Here is an 18,553-nt window from a genome sequence, read left to right on the forward strand (position 1 = left end):
AGCACCGGAGCAATCAAATACTTTCATCCTTTCGGGGTAATTATCAAAATAATTACCAAAGATGCTACTAGCACCATCTATGAATCTAAAGTCAAATTAGTCAGGAAATAAAATTCGAAATTATTTATCCCTCTGAGCTTTTTAAGTTGAAAAAAATAAAGCATAACAGAGTGGAGAAGTACACGAAAAGGGAAATCTTAAATTGTATTTCACGTCCTGTCATTCACCGTGATAATAATTTTAGCGAATTATTTCCTTTAATATCCACAAAAGTGAGTAAAGTATAAACTAAAAGAAAATAAAAATGGTTCAGATTTTATTACAGTACAGAGTCTCTATTATGTGCTTATACGTATTTCGGAATAACCGCTTCCTCATCGGAGCACCTGGGTAGAGGCACTGAACTGTAATCAAATCATTGGGAGCATCCAGGTGCTTCGATGAGGAAACGGTTATTCCGAAATACGTATAAGCACATAATAGAGGCTCTGTACTCTGTACTGTAGTCAAATCAGAACCTCCTTTTCTTTTCTTTTTGTTTATACTTTATTCACTTTTGTGGATATTTTAAGGAAATAATTCGCTAAAATTATTATCACAGTGAATGACAGGACGTGGAATGCAATTTTAGATTTACCTTGTCGAGTATTTCGCCACTCTGTTATGCTTTATTTTTCCAACCTTAAATGCCCAGTGGATAAATAATTTCGAATTTTATTTCCAGACTTACTTGACTATCTAAATATTTATTTTCAGTTGAAGCAGTTTTTCTGCGCAATGATTTGGGTAAATCATTTCTGCGCCCTTATTTGGAATCAGTTTTGTTAAACTTTTTTAATAATTTACTGACAGTAGATTTTGTTACGGGATTTCGCTTAGGATATAAATTATTAAAGATATTACACGTTTCTTGTAGACTTCTACGCATATCACCATATCCTAATGTCATTAAAATCTCGATTCGTTCTTTTTCAGAAATAAGATTCATTATGATTTTATAAACACCAACAATACTAATCGAATTTGTATTTGTATGGAAACGTCAAAGTTGTCAACTAATCAAATGTGTATTTGCATTGAAACGTCAAAGTTGTTATTGTAATAACCATAGCAGTAAATGTAGTAATAACTCAGAAATTATGGCATTGAAAAAGAATCAGTATTTCGTAAGGACTTTAAAATGCAAAAATATGCAGGGCATTCTGTTTAAAATAAGAAAGTTTGTTAGATTTTCAGAAAAGTGAAAGATCTGAGAACAATGTAAATACCACCACAATATCGGCCGAAATACAAAACTCTTAAACGCGAAAATTTGAAAAAATCGTAGAAGCCGTTTCCGAGATAATTGAGGGTTTCCGTACATAAAACTCAATCTGTATAATTTTATAACAACTATACTAAATTTATGTACAATCAAGATGCAGTAGAAATAAACAAACCAAGACACGTTAAATCCTACTAGGAGCACTCCCGAATCATAATTTACAATGTATAAACTTTGGAAATTATAATTTTGGATTCACAATGTATATACATTATACATTGTAAATTATATTTCGGGAGTGCTCCTAGTAGCATTTAACGTGTCTTGGTTTGTTTATTTCTACTGCATATTGACTGTAAATTTAGTATAATCATAGTAACTTAATCTTATAGTAATAGTTATCATAGTAACTTAATCTTTCCCTCACTAATTCACTTCTTGTAGGGTAATGTTTTTTTTTTTTTTTTATTTTTATTTATCCGCATCAACCACTCGGGTTATTAGCGGTACATTTATAATACAAAAAAAATAGAGAAAAAGATACATTTTTAGAATATAAGAATGACAAAAATATGGAAATTATTTAGAGTTTACACAGAAAAAAAGAAATGAATCATAATTTGTTATACAGTTTACAATGATTTACAAAAGATAAAACTTCATTGAATTTTGTGACCAGTGCTTCTTTCAGGCTGTTGGGTATCTTGAATATTGTTTTCGCTGAAGTGTATTCTGGACATTCTATTATTATATGGTTAACTGTGAGAGGTATTTGGCATCTTTGGCACATTGGTGGCGGTTCCTTGGAGATTACGTAGCTGTGGGTAAGTCGTGTGTGTCCGAGCCGGAGTCTGCTGATAATTACTTGGTCTTTTCTTTTTGGTGGCATAGGAAGATTTTTTGAAGATACGTCTGGTTTAATGGTTTTCAGATTTGTGTTTGTTTGATCCCATATTTCTTGCCAGATTTTGTTTACATGATTCTTGAATAAAGGTTTAGTGTCAGAGATTGGTATGCCTGTTGTAGTCGGAATGTTCACATTGTTTATCGCTTCGAACGCTGCTTTGTCTGCTAACTCATTACCAGTTATTCCTACATGGGATGGGACCCACATAAATGAGATGGTTTTCCCAGAAAATTGGAGCTGATGCAACGCGTCTTTAATTAGAAATAGATTGATGTGGGTAGGGTAAACATGTTTGATGGCCTGTAAAGAACTTAGTGAATCTGATAATATTAGTATTTGGTTTTCATTTGTATTTTTACAATGATTTAGTGCGTCAAGTATTCCTTGAAGTTCTGCTGTGTAAATACTGCAGCCATCAGATAATCTAGTGGCGGAAATTACGTTTTCTGATACAGTAGCAGCAGTTATTCCGTTGCAACTTTTGGAGGCATCGGTAAAGAAAAGTTTGTAAGAAGAGTATTTGAGTAAATTTGTATGATATTGAAGCCTGATCTCAGCAGAGGTGTGTGAATGTTTGTTAGAATTATGTAAGGAGAGGTCTACTATTGGTAAAGAAACTGTCCAGGGGGGTGTCTGATATTTTTTTATGGATGCTAAGGTGTTTTGATTGATGCTATACGGTAATCGTTTAATGCGTTCGTAAAATGGTATTGCCTTGGTGGTGTAATTTCTGTATTGTTCCGGTGGTTCTTCCGATACTAAACTTGCGAGAAAGGTATTTTCCTTTGCGTTTAGAATTTTTGAATTGTAGCATAGTGATAGGTATTGTCTTCTGAGGTATAATGGTATTTCTCCTGCTAGAACTTGAAGGCTTCTTATTGGAGTAGTTCTAAAGGCTCCAAAGATTAGTCGTAGAGATGTGGTTTGAATGATATCCAGTTTTTTTAGTTGATTTTTGTTTGCTGTTTCATAACACATGCATCCGTAATCGAGCTTGCTTCTTATTAAAGTTTGATACAGCTTTAGGAGAATTCTAGTGTCTGAACCCCATTTATGATTGGATAACACTCTTAGTAAATTTATTCTTTGTTGACAGGATTGAATTAAATTGTTGATATGTGAAGTCCATGTGAGTTGTGAGTCAAATACTATACCTAAAAATTTGATTTCACGGACTTGTTTCAGAGAATATCCATTTAGACACAGGTTTAAGTTGTATTCCTCTCTTCTTTTGTCAAAGATTATTACTCTAGTCTTCTCAGTTGAAAATGTTAAACCAGTCTCTAACGACCACTTTTCTAGGCTGTTTAATGTTCTTTGTAAAATTTGCCTAGCTAAACCTATATTTTTACTTTTAACATATATTACTAGATCATCAGCATAAATACTAGCTTTTACAGGAAGCTCTATATAGTTTGTTATATTATTAATTGCGATTAGGAATAATATTGGGCTTAAGGCCGATCCTTGAGGAATTCCATTATGGAGTGATTTCGATGTTGATATGAATCCATTGGTTTTTACTTGTATGGACCTGTTTTGAAGAAAATTTTTGGTAAAAGCGAGAAACTTACCATCTATTTTCCAGTTTTTCATCATTTTGAGAATATAATGCGTCCATGTCGTGTCGAAAGCTTTTTTAATGTCAAAAAATATTGCGATTACTTTTTGTTGTTTTGTAAATGCTTTATGAATTTCCGATTCTAGTGCGACAATGTTATCAGTTGTCGATCTGTCTGAACGGTATCCGCTTTGTATTGGAGTAAAAAGGTTTCTGTTTTCCAAGTGCCATTTCAGTCTTTTACTTAATATTCTTTCCATTGCTTTGCATATATTACTGGTGAGCGATATTGGACGATATGAGGATGGTAAGTTTTTTGGCTTATTCATTTTTAAAAATGGAATTATAATTGCTTGACGCCATATTGAAGGGAACTTTTTATTTGTGTAAATATTGTTAAAGATGTCGACTAAAATTTTCTTTGCCGATTCCGGTAATTTCTCAATAAATATAGTTGGAATATCATCAGGTCCTGGAGAAGTTTTTTTAGCATTACTTAGGCTTTCGTTAAGCTCGTCCAGTGTAATAGGCATATTGAGAGGGCATAAAATATCTTCTATTTCGATCTGTGACAATTCGGATTTTTCTTTGTGTTTTAAGAAAATAGAGTTATATTGGTCATTGTTTGAATGTAATTGATAGTGATCTGCTAAGATTTCTACAATTTCTAGTTTATTTGAAGTAATTAAGTTATCTGTAGTAATGGTGTCGATATGATTAACTTTGTTTGAGCCTTTTATTTTCCTTATTTTCTGCCATATATCACTTATTGGTGTAGATGAATTTATTGACGAGACATAATCGGCCCAGCTTTCTTTCTTAGATTTTTTGATTAGAAATCTGGATCTGGCTCTTAAGGCTCTAAATCTAGCTAAGTTGACTTCGGAATTGTGTTTTTTAAATATATTAAATGAATGTTTTGTTTGTTTCAAAGAAGTCTCTATTTCGATATTCCACCAGGGTATGGGTGTTTTAGTGGTAGCTTTAGTTTTTCCAATCGCTTCTCTTGCTGAATCAACTATAACATTGTTAAAATTTGTTATTGTACATCTTCTAATATTTTGAAGTCTTCCATTCGTGCAGTTACTAAACTAATGTACTTTTCCCAATCTGCTGACTTTAATTTCCATGTTTCATATGGTTTTGTGTTAATGTTTGCGTCTTTAATATGAGTGATTAAAATTGGTAGATGGTCGCTGTCATATAAGTGTGAAAGCGTATTCCACTCAAGTAGTGGTGCTAAAGTTGAATCGCTGAGGGATAAATCAATGGTTGAAAGCGTGCCATTGTATGCGTTGGAACGGGTAGGCATTCCCGTATTTAATAGTACTAGTTTGAGGTTGTTAATTATTTCCAATAGAGTTTTGCCATTTTTGTCAGTTTTTTCAGATCCCCAAGATTCGTTGACAGTTTGTGTTAGCCAGAATTAATTTAGGAGATGGAATTTGTTCTATCACTTTTTGTAGTTCTAGGAGTATGGATTCGTCTGGATGTGGTAGATATATACTGCAAATGTTGATTTTGAAATGATGAAGTATTGACACTGCAACCGCTTCTAAATTTGTGTTTATCGGAATTTCTTTGGACTCGACAGTAGATTTCACAAAGATACCTACACCACCGCTAGCTATCTGCTGCACTGGTCTACATTTAGTGTAAGATGTATAGTTTTTTAAATTCACTTTATTATTAGAAAGTCGCGTTTCTTGTAAACATATTACTAAAGGTGAAAATTCATTGATTAGTATTTTTAAGTTTTCGATATGGCTGTAGAAGCCATTTAAATTCCATTGAACTATGAATTTGTTATTGAATAGGGTTACAGTCGCTTTCTTCCTCAGTAACAGAAGAGTAGTTGTCTGTTCCGTTTATCTTTTTTAAAATCCTTGAAATATTGTTTTTAAGGCGTCGGTCGTTTGCGTTTGCGTGCACCATTTGCAATTCAGCGCTAAGTCCTTGTAGGTCATTAGTATAATCCTTTGCTATTGTTTCAGGCAATTTGGAGCCTATAGCATTTGTAATATAGTCACATAGTTCTGTATATTTTAGTGGGTAAAGAGTAGTGGCTGACGATAAAATGGCTTCTATAGGTTTCATTGAGGTTTCGATGTTAAGTGCTTTTTTTATTCTTTTGGGTGCAGATTGCTTTGGAGCTGGAAGTATTATTTTTTGATTTTCTGACTCTATTATTTCAGGAGATGTTGAAATTTGTCTTTTGATAGAAGTATGTGCTACTATGTTGGTAGTATTAGATGATGATTCAGATAGGTTTTGTTAGTTGGAGGAGGCACTTGGTGGTGGATTGGTTATAGAAGTAGGAGGAGTACTGGATTGATGAGCAGTTGGAGACTCTGATGTAATGGATTTTTGATTTATTGGATAATTTTCTGTTTCAGAAATATTAACATTCATAGGTTGAGATAACTGGTCAAGATTTTGTTCATTAATTGATTCAGTAGTGCAGTTTTCATCTTTATGCCCTGTGGTATTACATTTAGAGCAATTTAGACCATCTAAGGAAAGATAAATTCTGTAAGCGGTGTTGTCGTGAGATATTAGAAGTGAATTTGGGATAGACTTATTAATTGTTGGAGAAACAAATACTTGACGCCTAAAGCTCAATATATGACTGTATTCAGATTCAGGCATGCCAACTTTTAAAAATGTTATTTTAGACACTGCAGTAAGCTCCAATTTTTTAAGCTCTTCTTCGATTATAGTATTTGGAATACTGGGACAGACACCTGATATCACTAGTCTGCTTGCAGGAGTAATTAATCTTCTGATCTCTATGTCGTTTCCTTGTATTGAAACGGATTTGTGATTATGTAGTAAATTTTCTACGATTGTGGTGTTACTAAGATAGATGCATACTCGGTTGTTTGAGATTCTGGACGCGAAGATGATATTTTTTGGTTGTACTAAAGTTCCTATTGCTGTTATGTATTCATGTATTTTTATATCTGGTACAGATAACAAAACGACTGCTTGTTGCTTGGTGGGGAAGTTAAAATTCGTTACGGCGTTGGAATAAGTAATTGTTGAAGATGTTGAAGAGGTAGTTTGTGTTGATAGTGGTTTGGTATGAGTTAAATTATCGCTATCCATTTTTAATTTTTGCTTTCTTCATTTGAAGGAAATTTTCTAGATCCGCTCCTGACTTAATTTAAATAAGCCGGTTATTCGGCGTTTTTATTTTAAATAAAAATGGATTTTCTGTTGGTTAGGTTTCAGCAATATTCTTTAAGAAATGGTTTGATATGGTCGAAATGAAAATTGTACTTACAATTTTTCTTCTCTGCACTTAAGAACCACTTTAAACTTCACTCTTATTACAAACTTGTTTTCTAATTATTGGTATAAACCAACAAAAAACACGTTTAATCGGAGCTGAAATGTATCGATACTTTTATAACGAGTTCCAGGGCCGGAGTAGGGATAATGTTTATTCTTATGTACTTCCCGTCTTTGCCTGTCTGGCTATGTCCTTCGATTCAGATCTCTCTTGTGGCCGTCTTCTCCATTCTTATGTTCATGGTTTTCAGGTCGTTTTCCACTTCATCCAACCACCTTGTTCTGGGCCTTCCTTTTTTCGCCTTCCGATCGGCTTCTATTGGTATATTGTCTATGTGAAGGTATACACTTTCAATAGTATATTTGTGATAAATTGCGATAAAATTTTCGTTGGAAGGTGTTCTTTTGACGGTCATGTACATCGTTTACCCGTGTGGAGCTGCCCCCCCCCCCCACTTGCAAAAATTAAAAAAACAAATAGCCCTGATTTATGAGCTATTTATGAGCTTTCATATTCCGCAAACTAAAAATTTTGAGCTCGTTCCACTGAGCAGGAATTTAATACTTTAGTGGGGGGGCTGAGTCAGCCCCCCCCCACTACTTAAAAATAGGAATATTGAATCGGTTTTTGCGGCAGAATTACGCTATTTATGAGCTCTTGAAATTATATAGTTTCGATTTTTGAGCTCATCCCCTTCACCCCCACAGAACCCTTTAATTGATTTAACTTAAGAGAAAAATGCTGAGAAAACTTAAAATATGTCGTATTGCGGATATAATTTCTATAGCTTATATACTCGAAGAATAAACTATTAAATCACGTGTATTTCGATTATTGAGCTACAACCCCTTCGCAAGAAAACCACCATATCTTCCTGGCTTAAGAGAAAGTTGTACTTAAATGCATTAAATTAATTATTTGGCGACTACATATAATTTAATAATTTATAAGCTTCCAAATTACGCGCAGTTTGATCAGTAAATTGCAATTTATTTTGTATAGTGCAGTCACTGAAGGTGAAAATCAACGATTACCTTCAATTTCGGTGAACCTTCATCGATTTTCACGAAAATTGGTCAGTGGTTAGAGGATACCTCAAGAAACAAAGGTGACATGGTACCACCTTGCGCCTTTACCCTGAGGTGGATACCGCCCCTTCTCGGGGTGAAAATTATTTTATAAAAAATAACTGCACAAATCTATAAAAGAACAAATTATAAGCAAAATTTATTATATAAAGTTATTAAAATAAGTCAATACTTTTTAAGTTATTAAAGATCAAAAATTTTAATTATTCGTGAAAAAAAATGCATGTTGTGAAGCGGTTTTTCGTAAATCACTGAAAACTGTAAGTTTTTACAAAAAAGTTAATAGTAGTTTAATTCGTATAGCTTATATTCTAAGAATAAACTCTTAAATCAAGCGCCTTTCTATTATTGAGCTACAACCCCTTCGCAAGAAAACCCATCCCATATTCCCGGCTTAACAGAGAGTTGTACTTAAAATAATTTAAATTAATTATTTGGCGACTAGATATCGTTTAATAATTTATGAGCTCGCAAAATATACGCATCTCAATTATTGAATTGCCAGTTTCTTTCTATGGTGAAGTCACTGAAGGTAAAATTCAACTATGACCTTCAATTTCGTAAATCTCCATTCATTTTCACGAAAATTGGTGAGCGGATTTTGATGGTATCAACTTTTTCTGGAGCTCATTTTTGATAAGGATTTCTAAGTACTTTGACAAGTATTTAGTACCTTGACAATTGTTATAAAATGCATCTCTTTATACATTTAATCACCAATACAGTCGGAAAAATGAAAGACTACCCATGAACGAACATATAAAACACGCTGTATTTTCCTGTCACCGTGTCACAAAGAAAATTGTCCCGTGCAAGTACATGTAACAATAATTATTACATGTACTTGCGCTGGCCAATGTTTTGTGTGACACGGTGACAGGAAAATACAGCTTGTTTTATATGTTCGTTCATGGGTATTCTTTCATTTTTCCTACTGTAACTTACTTTAAATCAACATTAAAGGGTTTTTCAAGTAAGCAATTCATTATATTTTTTATTAGCTTCAATTTTAGTGATGAAAACTTTTTTGTAAAAACTTACAGTTTTTGAGTTATTCATGAAAAATCGCTTTAAAGCATGCATTTTCTTTCACAAAAATTAAAATATTTGATCTTTAATAACTCAAAAAGTATTGATTTATTAATAACATTATATAACAAATTTTGCTTACAATGTGTCCCTCTCTCGATTTGTGGGGTTATTTTTAATAAAGTAATTTTCACCCCCGAGAAGGGGTGACATATACCCCAGGCTAAAACCGCAAGTTGTTATTGTCAATTCGTGAAAATGAATGGAGATTTACCGAAATCGAAGGTCATAGTTGATTTTTACCTTCAGTGACTGCACTATAGAAAGAAAATGGCAACTCAATAATTGAAATGCGTATATTTTGCGAGCTCATAAATTGTTAAACGATATGTAGTCGCCAAATAAATAATTTAAATTATTTTAAGTACATCTCTCTCTTAAGCCGGGAATATGGGATGGTTTTCTTGCGAAGGGGTTGTAGCTCTATAATCGAAAGGCGCGTGATTTAAGATTTTATTCTTAGAATATAAGCTATACGAATTAAACTACTATTAACTTTTTTGTAAAAACTTACAGTTTTTCAGTGATTTACGAAAAACCGCTTCAAAACATGCATTTTTTTTTCACGAATAATTAAAATCTTTGATCTTTAATAACTTAAAAAGTATTGACTTATTTTAATAACTTTATATAATAAATTTTGCTTTTAATTTGTTCTTTTACTGATTTGTGCAGTTATTTTTTATAAAATAATTTTCACCCCCGAGAAGGGGCGGTATCCACCCTCAGGGTAAAGGCGCAAGGTGGCACCATGCCACCTTTGTTTCTTGAGGTATCCTCTAACCACTGACCAATTTTCGTGAAAATCGATGAAGGTTCACCGAAATTGAAGGTAATCGTTTATTTTTACCTTCAGTGACTGCACTATACAAAATAAATTGCAATTTACTGATTTAAATGCGCGTAATTTGGAAGCTTATAAATTACTAAATGATACGTAGACGCTAAATAATTATTTTAATGCATTTTAAGTACAACTTTCTCTTAAGCCGGGAAGATAGGGTGGTTTTCTTGCGAAGGGGTTGTAGCTCAATAATCGAAATGCACGTGATTTAGTAGTTTATTCTTAGAGTATATAAGCTATAGGAATTATATCCGCAATACGATATATTTTAAGTTTTCTCAGCATTTTTCTCTTAAGTTAAATCAATTAAAGGGTTGTTTGGGGGTGTAGGGGATGAGCTCAAAAACCGATTCAATATTCCTATTTTTAAGTAGTGGGGGGCGGGGCTGACTCAGCCCCCCCCCACTAAAGTATTAAATTCCTGCTCAGTGGAACGAGCTCAAAATTTTTAGTTTGCGGAATATGAAAGCTCATAAATAGCTCATAAATCAGGGCTATTTGTTTTTTGATTTTTGCAAGTGGGGGGGGGGGCAGCTCAACACGGGTACATCGTTTTTGCTTCGTTTATTTTAAGCCCCCTTTTTCGTGCTTCAGGATCAATTTCTCTGAAAGCTTTAATTAGTCGTGGCTTGTTCCTACTAATGATAGCTACATCGTAGGAATATGCAATAATTTGTAATGTCTTAGTGTTTATATGGCCAGTTACATTTGTTTTTCTGATAAGTGCCTCAAGAACTAGGTTGAATAGCATGGTTGATAGAGCGTCTCCCTGTCTCACTCCCATGTTAATGTCTAACAAGGGAGTCAGTTCTCCATCTACTCTGACTGCGGCTTTTGAACCCTGCAACGTCATTTTTATGAGGCTGATATATATTATTTCTTAGGTATACCTCGATTACGAAGGTCTTCCAGCATTTTGTCTCTTTTCGCACTATCAAAAGCTTGCTTAGAGTCTATACGCTGTGAGCTCGTAGGTAGAGGTGATAATGAAAAATTCGCGAGCGCCAGTAGTGACAAGTTTGTAAACCTTTACTGGAAATTTGCTTTTTGACGTTCTGCATTAAGAGTTGCATATTAAATGTTGCATATTAAATGAGTTGCTTTTAAATGTCTCACGAAAGTTATTGTATTAAAGAGTGTCGAAATACTGGTTACAATAGTAACTGTGTATTCTACAACTTTCCTGTCGCTAAACATAAGGTGATTTAACGACAAAAATGGATTGATGCAATTAGAAAAAAGTAAGTAAACACAATTTTAATTTTAAAATGGTACAAAATTTGAGCTAAAGGATCAGTTAGCACACTCGAATTTTGACGGTTTTAGTTTTACAATCCAATCCTGAAACAAAATTTGAATGCGTGAAGATAACGACCAATCACAGCAAACGTAGGATGCCGTTAAATGTCATTCATAAGTTAATATTTAAGAAGTATTATACTATAATTATATTAAATTATTATACTTTTTTGTAAAATAAATTTTTTGTAATATTAGTTGTCAACATAAACGTCAAAACGATAAGCAAAATCTATGAATAATAAATTCTGTACTTACTGCTATTAATTATCGATTACAATCCAATTACTTCTTTACGTTGTAAATATTACACGATAAGAATTAAAAAATAAGTTTGAAACAACTATTATTTGCTTTTCTACTGTCCTCCTTAAAATTCCGGCCGAAATAGGAACACTGGTCAACCGTTAGATGGCGATAGCAGCCATACCAGCGAAACTCACAGAGTATAGGCAACACTTTTTTCTTTCCAGGAAATTTCCGGTAAAAGTTATACTAGTAATCCTGTAGGTAGGTGGCGACAGTGCCGGTTTAACCTATCTTCGGGCCCTGGGCGCTGGAGGTTTAGGGGCCCCCTTCATTGCTATTCGTTGTCAGTTTTTTAACAAGAAAACACATGCAATAACTATAAGGGTTTATTGTAAAATCCATAAAATATTTTTTTAATAAGCAAGAAGAATAGCAAATGTAAAAAGTAATCCAAAAAATATATTTAACCCTAGAATACGGGTCATTCGTAAATTTTACGACGCTCATAATACATTGGGCATTTTTGTTCACTCTCGTTTATTTTAACGATTTCCCCAATTGAGTACCTTCCACATTAGTATTGAGCTTGATAATGTAGCAGACGGTTGTTATAATTTCCAATTCTACGACCGTTTTTCGTCACTTGGTTCGTAAATTTTACGAAAGTCTCGTGTTATATAATAAATCAGCTGGCTATTATTGTTTGTATTTTGATTTTGAGTGTTTTAGTAACAAAAAATTAAGGTAAATTGTTTTTTCATTCTCATTACAAAATATACTATTTAATATTTGAGCTTTTCTTTTAAGAATGTCAAATACAAAGTTTTTGTCCGCAAAACAACTGGAGGAGGAAGCGGTACGTATTATGAACGGGGAATAAGAGAGTGATGCAGATCTGTTTGAAAATAGTGATAGTGACTGGCAAGAGGAAACTGAATTCTATGGCACCGATAGCAGTCATGGTCATGGCGATAAACAAATACAACCCCGCAAGTTTACGTCGAAATATTCGCCAGAACATAGCTGAAATCTTCAACATAACTAAAGGAGATGATGCGAATATGGCCCAGAAAAATATGAGGAAGACTTGTTTCTACTGTCCAGGCAAAAAAATGCGCAATACCACCAACTATTGCAAGAGTGCAAGAAGCCAATTTGCGGAGAACACCGAGGAGATATTTGCACCCTATGTTCCTAAAAATACCCAAATTATGTTGGTTTCATAATTTTATGCTTTTATTTTTATTCTAAGAATCTTAATTGTTTTCTATACACTGAATAAAAAATTCAAAGTAAAAAATATAGGCTTTCTTCTATGGAGTAGTAAAATTTACGATAATCCCGTATTTACGTTTGGCAAAAACGGTCCCGTATTCTAGGGTTAAAAACATAAATAAAAAATAGAAAGTTCAACAAAACAACACATGACAAGCAAAAAAAACATATTCTAAAAAATACATCAAGACAAAAATTAGTTCACTTTTTTTCTTGACTTGGCATTCGCAAACTGCCATATAATATTAATACAATTCAGTTTCTCCAGTTCTTCATTCTCTATATACAGTAGTGATAATGCGTCTAGGCTTTCTTGGCCCAAATTTGACCTTAAATATGTTTTTATTCTTTTTAAAGCCGAAAAAACCGCTCGCCTGACGCATTAGAAATTGGTATCGTCAAGTAAATTTGCAGTATTGGGAAAAGTTGCTTTTACATCCTGGAAGAATCAAATTTTTTATAAATTGTATGATATTTATTCAAATTTTGGCATAACTTTACAAAATGGGTAATTTCATTATGCAAGTTCCCTTTGGTTTCATCAACATCGTTTTTATGTTTAGCGCATAAAGTATTAATTGACGTCTTGACTTCCTCTTTATCTCTAGATTAAAAAAAACATCTAAAAGCTAATGTTACATCCTTGTAGCATTCAGTTCGCGATTTGACTTCCTCTTTATCTCTAGATTAAAAAAAACATCTAAAAGCTAATGTTACATCCTTGTAGCATTCAATTCGCGATTCTGGAAACAGCGACTAATTTTCTAGACTAGGTATAGATTTTCTGCGACAACGATTTTTTTGTCGCTGCGACTACAAATCGCAAGTGGAGTGCTAGCAGGCGTTTGCAGTGTATTCGCCGCGTATCTGCGTATGAGATTTTTTTCGGAGAATATGTAAATTATTTAGCGATTTTAGTTTTTTATAATTAAAAGGAACGGGCTCCTCCGCGGCCCGGGCCCCTGGGCGCCCGCCCCAAGCGCCCAGTGGATAAACCGGCACTGGGTGGCGATACCAGCGAAACTCGGAGCGGATAATAAATACATTTATTATATAGTTCTATACAATTACACTTTACTTAGATTAATTATTATTTACTGCAGAGATCTCATTTGGCATTTACAATTTACGTTATTTCAAATATTTCAAATGATTACAACTTTGATTCTTACGTTTATTTTAATAATAATTGCTACTCTGATTACTTTGGAAATTCTTTTTATTGTTTGTTTACGTGATATTTATGACAATTTTGAGGTATATTCTTACAAAAACAGTAAAATCCTGTATAAAAGGTATATTTAAAATCCCTCAAAAGGGCCACATCAAAATCACAACATAACTAGTTTTCGACTGGTTTACCAGTCATTATCAGTGCTTACCTAAAATGAATATAACCTAATAAAATAAAGCAAAGATATTGAAATTTTGACTACGGTTAAGAAAATTATAGGTTATACTCATGTGGAATGTACATGCTAACCACCAAGATATTGTTTAACAAAAATATGTGGGTCAAAGCCCACTAAAAGTTGTCCGTCAAGGAAACATTGGTTTAAAATTCTACATTAAGCTAGGATGTTTAAAATATTTAGCTAATCTGTCCCAGGTAACATCTGAGCTGTGAATTTGACTTGTTCACATGTTGAAAGTATGACGGCAAGTGACAATGAAATGGATAGAGACCTCCGAACGATGACAAGGCAGAAATGACAGTTCCACAGGAAGTTGAAAATTAACCTGTCACATTTAAAGACTAAGGTGTACAGCTTGTTAAAATTTGAAATGATGTAACAACACACTCTATTGTGAAAATTATCATTTAAAATTCATTAAACTAGTTGTTCTAGTTAAAAGTGTATTCACGTATACTTTAGTGGAGTTAGTTAGGCAAACCACATTACACAAAACTTTTATATTCGAGAACTAAATTCAGTAATCAAATCTTATTATCAAGAGAACTGGGATTTAAAAAAAGCAATTTTGTGTTGATTTAATGTTATCGAATTTATTTAACTTATTGGTAGATGTTGGAATTTGTGTAGGTAAGTGTGTAAAAAATCACAATGGGGGTGACTGAGGTGTAAAAATGTCTTAAATAATCTGGGGGATGTATCATTTAGAAAGCACAAGCTCAAGCTTAGGCGACTAATTCCTAAAGACCTCGCAGGCTGCCCGGATCCCTAAGAGTCCAAAAACCAAAACTGTAATAGGAGGATGACAGTAGGGGCTGGGGTGTATGAGATGTTTGTGAGGAAATTAGTGAGAAAGGAACATGAACGAGATCCAGAAAGAAAATTAGACTTTTGATTTGGTTTTACTAAAGATGAGTGTTATATGTTGGTAATGACAGATTGAATAGGTAGGGTGAGAATAGCCATATGTAGAAATATGGTGGTGTGATGTATGTAGATGAAAATTTGTATAATGTGGATGTCTGTGGGTGATGATATCAGTAATTTATATGTATGTTATGAATAGATAAAAGTGGTTAGATGGCTGAAGATGACAAAAGTATTGTGGCTAGTACCAGATAAACTATTATAAGTGTGAATGTGAACTAAGCAGTAGAAGGGGGGTGAAAAGTGATATTGTAAATGTGTTAAGAAAAAAGTTGTCGATGGAGCGGTTGGAAGTCCCGATTGAACGAAATATGGCGGTTGGCACAATTCGGATTTTCTGTTTTTCTTTTATTATTTCTAGGTCCTCGTATAAGTCTAATTTTAAGAAATCTTTCTGTGGGATGTTGTGAAGTAGAGCGACATCATCTGGGATATTCAACGTATGATTTTTTTTGTTTGGGATGTTGAGAAAAGGTAGAGGTGTTCTCTCTTTTGGTGTGTTAAAGAGAGCGAGAAGCAAGTGATCTACAAGTTCTTCCTATGTAAGTAGCATCACAGTCAGAACATTGTAGTCTATAAACACCACTACGATTCATGTAATTGATGCTATCTTTGGAATTGGATATTGTCTACTGATCTTGTGATAATGTTCGAAATATCCCCAGATAGCCTATCTTGGTGAAAGGGTATAGAAGCATAGGTAGGTTTGGTTTTCGAATCCTTAGGGAACCCAGCATATCGTAAGACTTTAAGCTGTCTTTTATGAAAATATTTTAAACATCCTAGCTTAATTTAGCATTTTAAACCAATATTTCCTTGACGGACAACTTTTACTGGGCTTTGACCCACATATTTTTGTTAAACAATATCTTGGTGGTTAGCATGTACATTGCACGTGAGTATAACCTATAATTTTCTTAACCGTAGTCGAAATTTCAATATATTTGCATTATTTCATCACGTTATATTCATTTTAGGTAAGCACTGATGATTACTGGTAAACCAGTCGAAAACTAGTTATGTTGTGATTTTGATGTGGCCCTTTTGAGGGATTTTAAATATATCTTTTATATAGTATTTTACTGTTTTTTGTATTATATGGTATACAGCCAACTACAGGAAAAATTTTTCCTTGTTGATTTATTTGTATATTCTTACGATTTCATCCATATAGTTAGTGGCTTTAACAATGTATATCTTTGCAGCACCACTGAAGATGAAATATTTATTCCGAAAACGTTGTTATTAATTAGTTAGTCCGTAACGGTTTTTTAATAAATATTTCTTTTTTAATGGATTTTTTTTGCTATTTTTTTATTGTTGTAATATTCGAGGCGGTTGGCAGCAACAAAACATGAGTAGTTGTACAAAACATAAAAAATTATCACCAATCACAAAAAATGTAATATGTACATATGTACTTTGAATTTAACAAGTATCCTTGGTACACAATAATAATACGTTTTTATTTTCTTCTGTTTTAGGAAAAAGTTGGACAAAATATTAGAAAAGCTGCGAAAAAAACCTTACCAATAATAGGTGGATATGTCGGAATAGCCAATCAAATAAAGGGAGGCAAAAGTTAATCCGTTATATGTTTTCTATCATAAAAAACATAATGTAGAAATGAGTTGTATTTTAGTCTATACTTTAAAAAAATAAATTTAGGTTTAAGGTTATAATTATTATTGTATGTGTAGATATATAATATATTTTTTGTATTACTAAACTTTCTTGACATTCTTCTCTTTCTTTATACAGTGCCTATGATTTATTGCTAAATATGCATCCATTTTTGAATATACCCTTCCTGCAAGTATACATATGTTACCGGCCAAACCTGATTTCAGGACAAACTAGTTTGGCCTAAGCGCGTTAGGATAAACTAGTATGGGCTAGCCCAAACTGGTTTGTCCTATCGCGCGTCCTGATGTAAATACACACACTTCAGGCCAAACTAGTTTATCCTGAAGTGTATGTTTTTATATCAGGATAAACTAGTTTAGCCTAGTCTAAACCAATTTAATCTAGTCGAAAGTACATAATTGATTACAGATTGGTTGCTGATTTAAACGTAAGTTTATAAGATACTATATTAAGAGTTGTAAGACTTTTAAGTATTTAGGGTAAATGATAAACCGAGATGGCACTTGTACGAAAGACATAGAAATGAAAAGATTACGAGGAAAATAAGCCACGAAAGCACTCCATGCAGTAATATGGAAAAACACTCTAACTAAAGAAAACAAAAAAGGATTTTTCAGGGCATAGTGCTGAATATTACCCTACAAGAGCGGAAGAATGGCCAGTGACAACAATAATACGAAATAAAATACGAACATTTAAATTATTGGAGTTTATGAGAAGGTGTCTACAAATTACCAGGTAGGATAGAAAAAGAACAGAGAAAAGATGAAACAGAATAGAAGTAGGATTCTCAATTGTAGTAATTCTCTTCTTGAGTAAGTTTGTGCAAAAAAATCGAATCGGAATAATTTCGCTAGCGGGGGCGACGATATAGCCCGGTCTAACAGATATATACAGAGTTGGGATAAAGTATGAAACCAATCAAATATCTTTGAAACGAAAAAAATAATATTTATGAAATTTTGCATGCAAATACAGTGACGCAAAAGCATCTGATGCCATATTTTTTGTTACTACTCCACTTTCGGTTTCACCGGAAATGCCCTTAACTTATATACTTTGAATGGGACACCCTGTATATTTTTGCACATTTTAAAAGAACGTGTTATTTTTAATTCATACATACCAAGTTTGGAAGAAAAAACTATTAAAACAAGAAATAAATCTCTTTACAGTTAAAAAATAGGTTAATTTATTTAAGTTAGACCAATGATATTAAAAATAAAAAAAAATAATTTCAAATGTTGAAAATGTTTGCTGTTCACCTCCTGACGACGTGCAAGCCTATAAATAAATTCGTGAGTCACTTTTTGCAAGATTTCTCCACGTATTACTTCACATTCATCAATTATTCTTTGTCTCAAATCCTGCAAGCATGTTGGTCGCCTAACGTAAACAAGTGATTTTAGATAACCCCAAAGAAAAAAAATCAAACGGGTTGAGGTCCGGAGAACGGGCGGGCCGCTCTATGAATCCTCTATGTCCAATCCATCGATTTGAAAAATTCACTTCCAAAAAATGAAAATTCACCATAACCAATTATCAATAATATTTCCATACGATATTTTTCACTTAACCCGGCACCTGCCACGTGGGGTGCTACTAGCACCCCATAACACATTTTTATCAAATATTTGGTATTTCAAGTTTGGTAACGGAGCTGTGCGTCATAGTAGCTTTCTATAATATTATA

The 18,553-nt window shown here is 33.3% G+C and overlaps 1 protein-coding gene across 1 annotated transcript in view; it reads left to right on the forward strand.

Moving 5' to 3' along the window:
- Positions 1–16,942, forward strand: part of LOC126888277 (cecropin-B-like) — a 32,533-nt gene extending 15,591 nt beyond the window's left edge. The window contains exon 2 of the mRNA XM_050656388.1: positions 16,698–16,942. Within this exon, the coding sequence (XP_050512345.1) occupies positions 16,698–16,799 (102 nt within the window). The 3' untranslated portion in view covers positions 16,800–16,942. The remainder of the gene's footprint in view (positions 1–16,697) is intronic.
- The last annotated feature ends 1,611 nt before the right edge of the window (positions 16,943–18,553 follow it).

This window comes from Diabrotica virgifera, chromosome 7 (assembly GCF_917563875.1).
Source record: "Diabrotica virgifera virgifera chromosome 7, PGI_DIABVI_V3a".
Taxonomy (NCBI): domain Eukaryota; kingdom Metazoa; phylum Arthropoda; class Insecta; order Coleoptera; family Chrysomelidae; genus Diabrotica; species Diabrotica virgifera.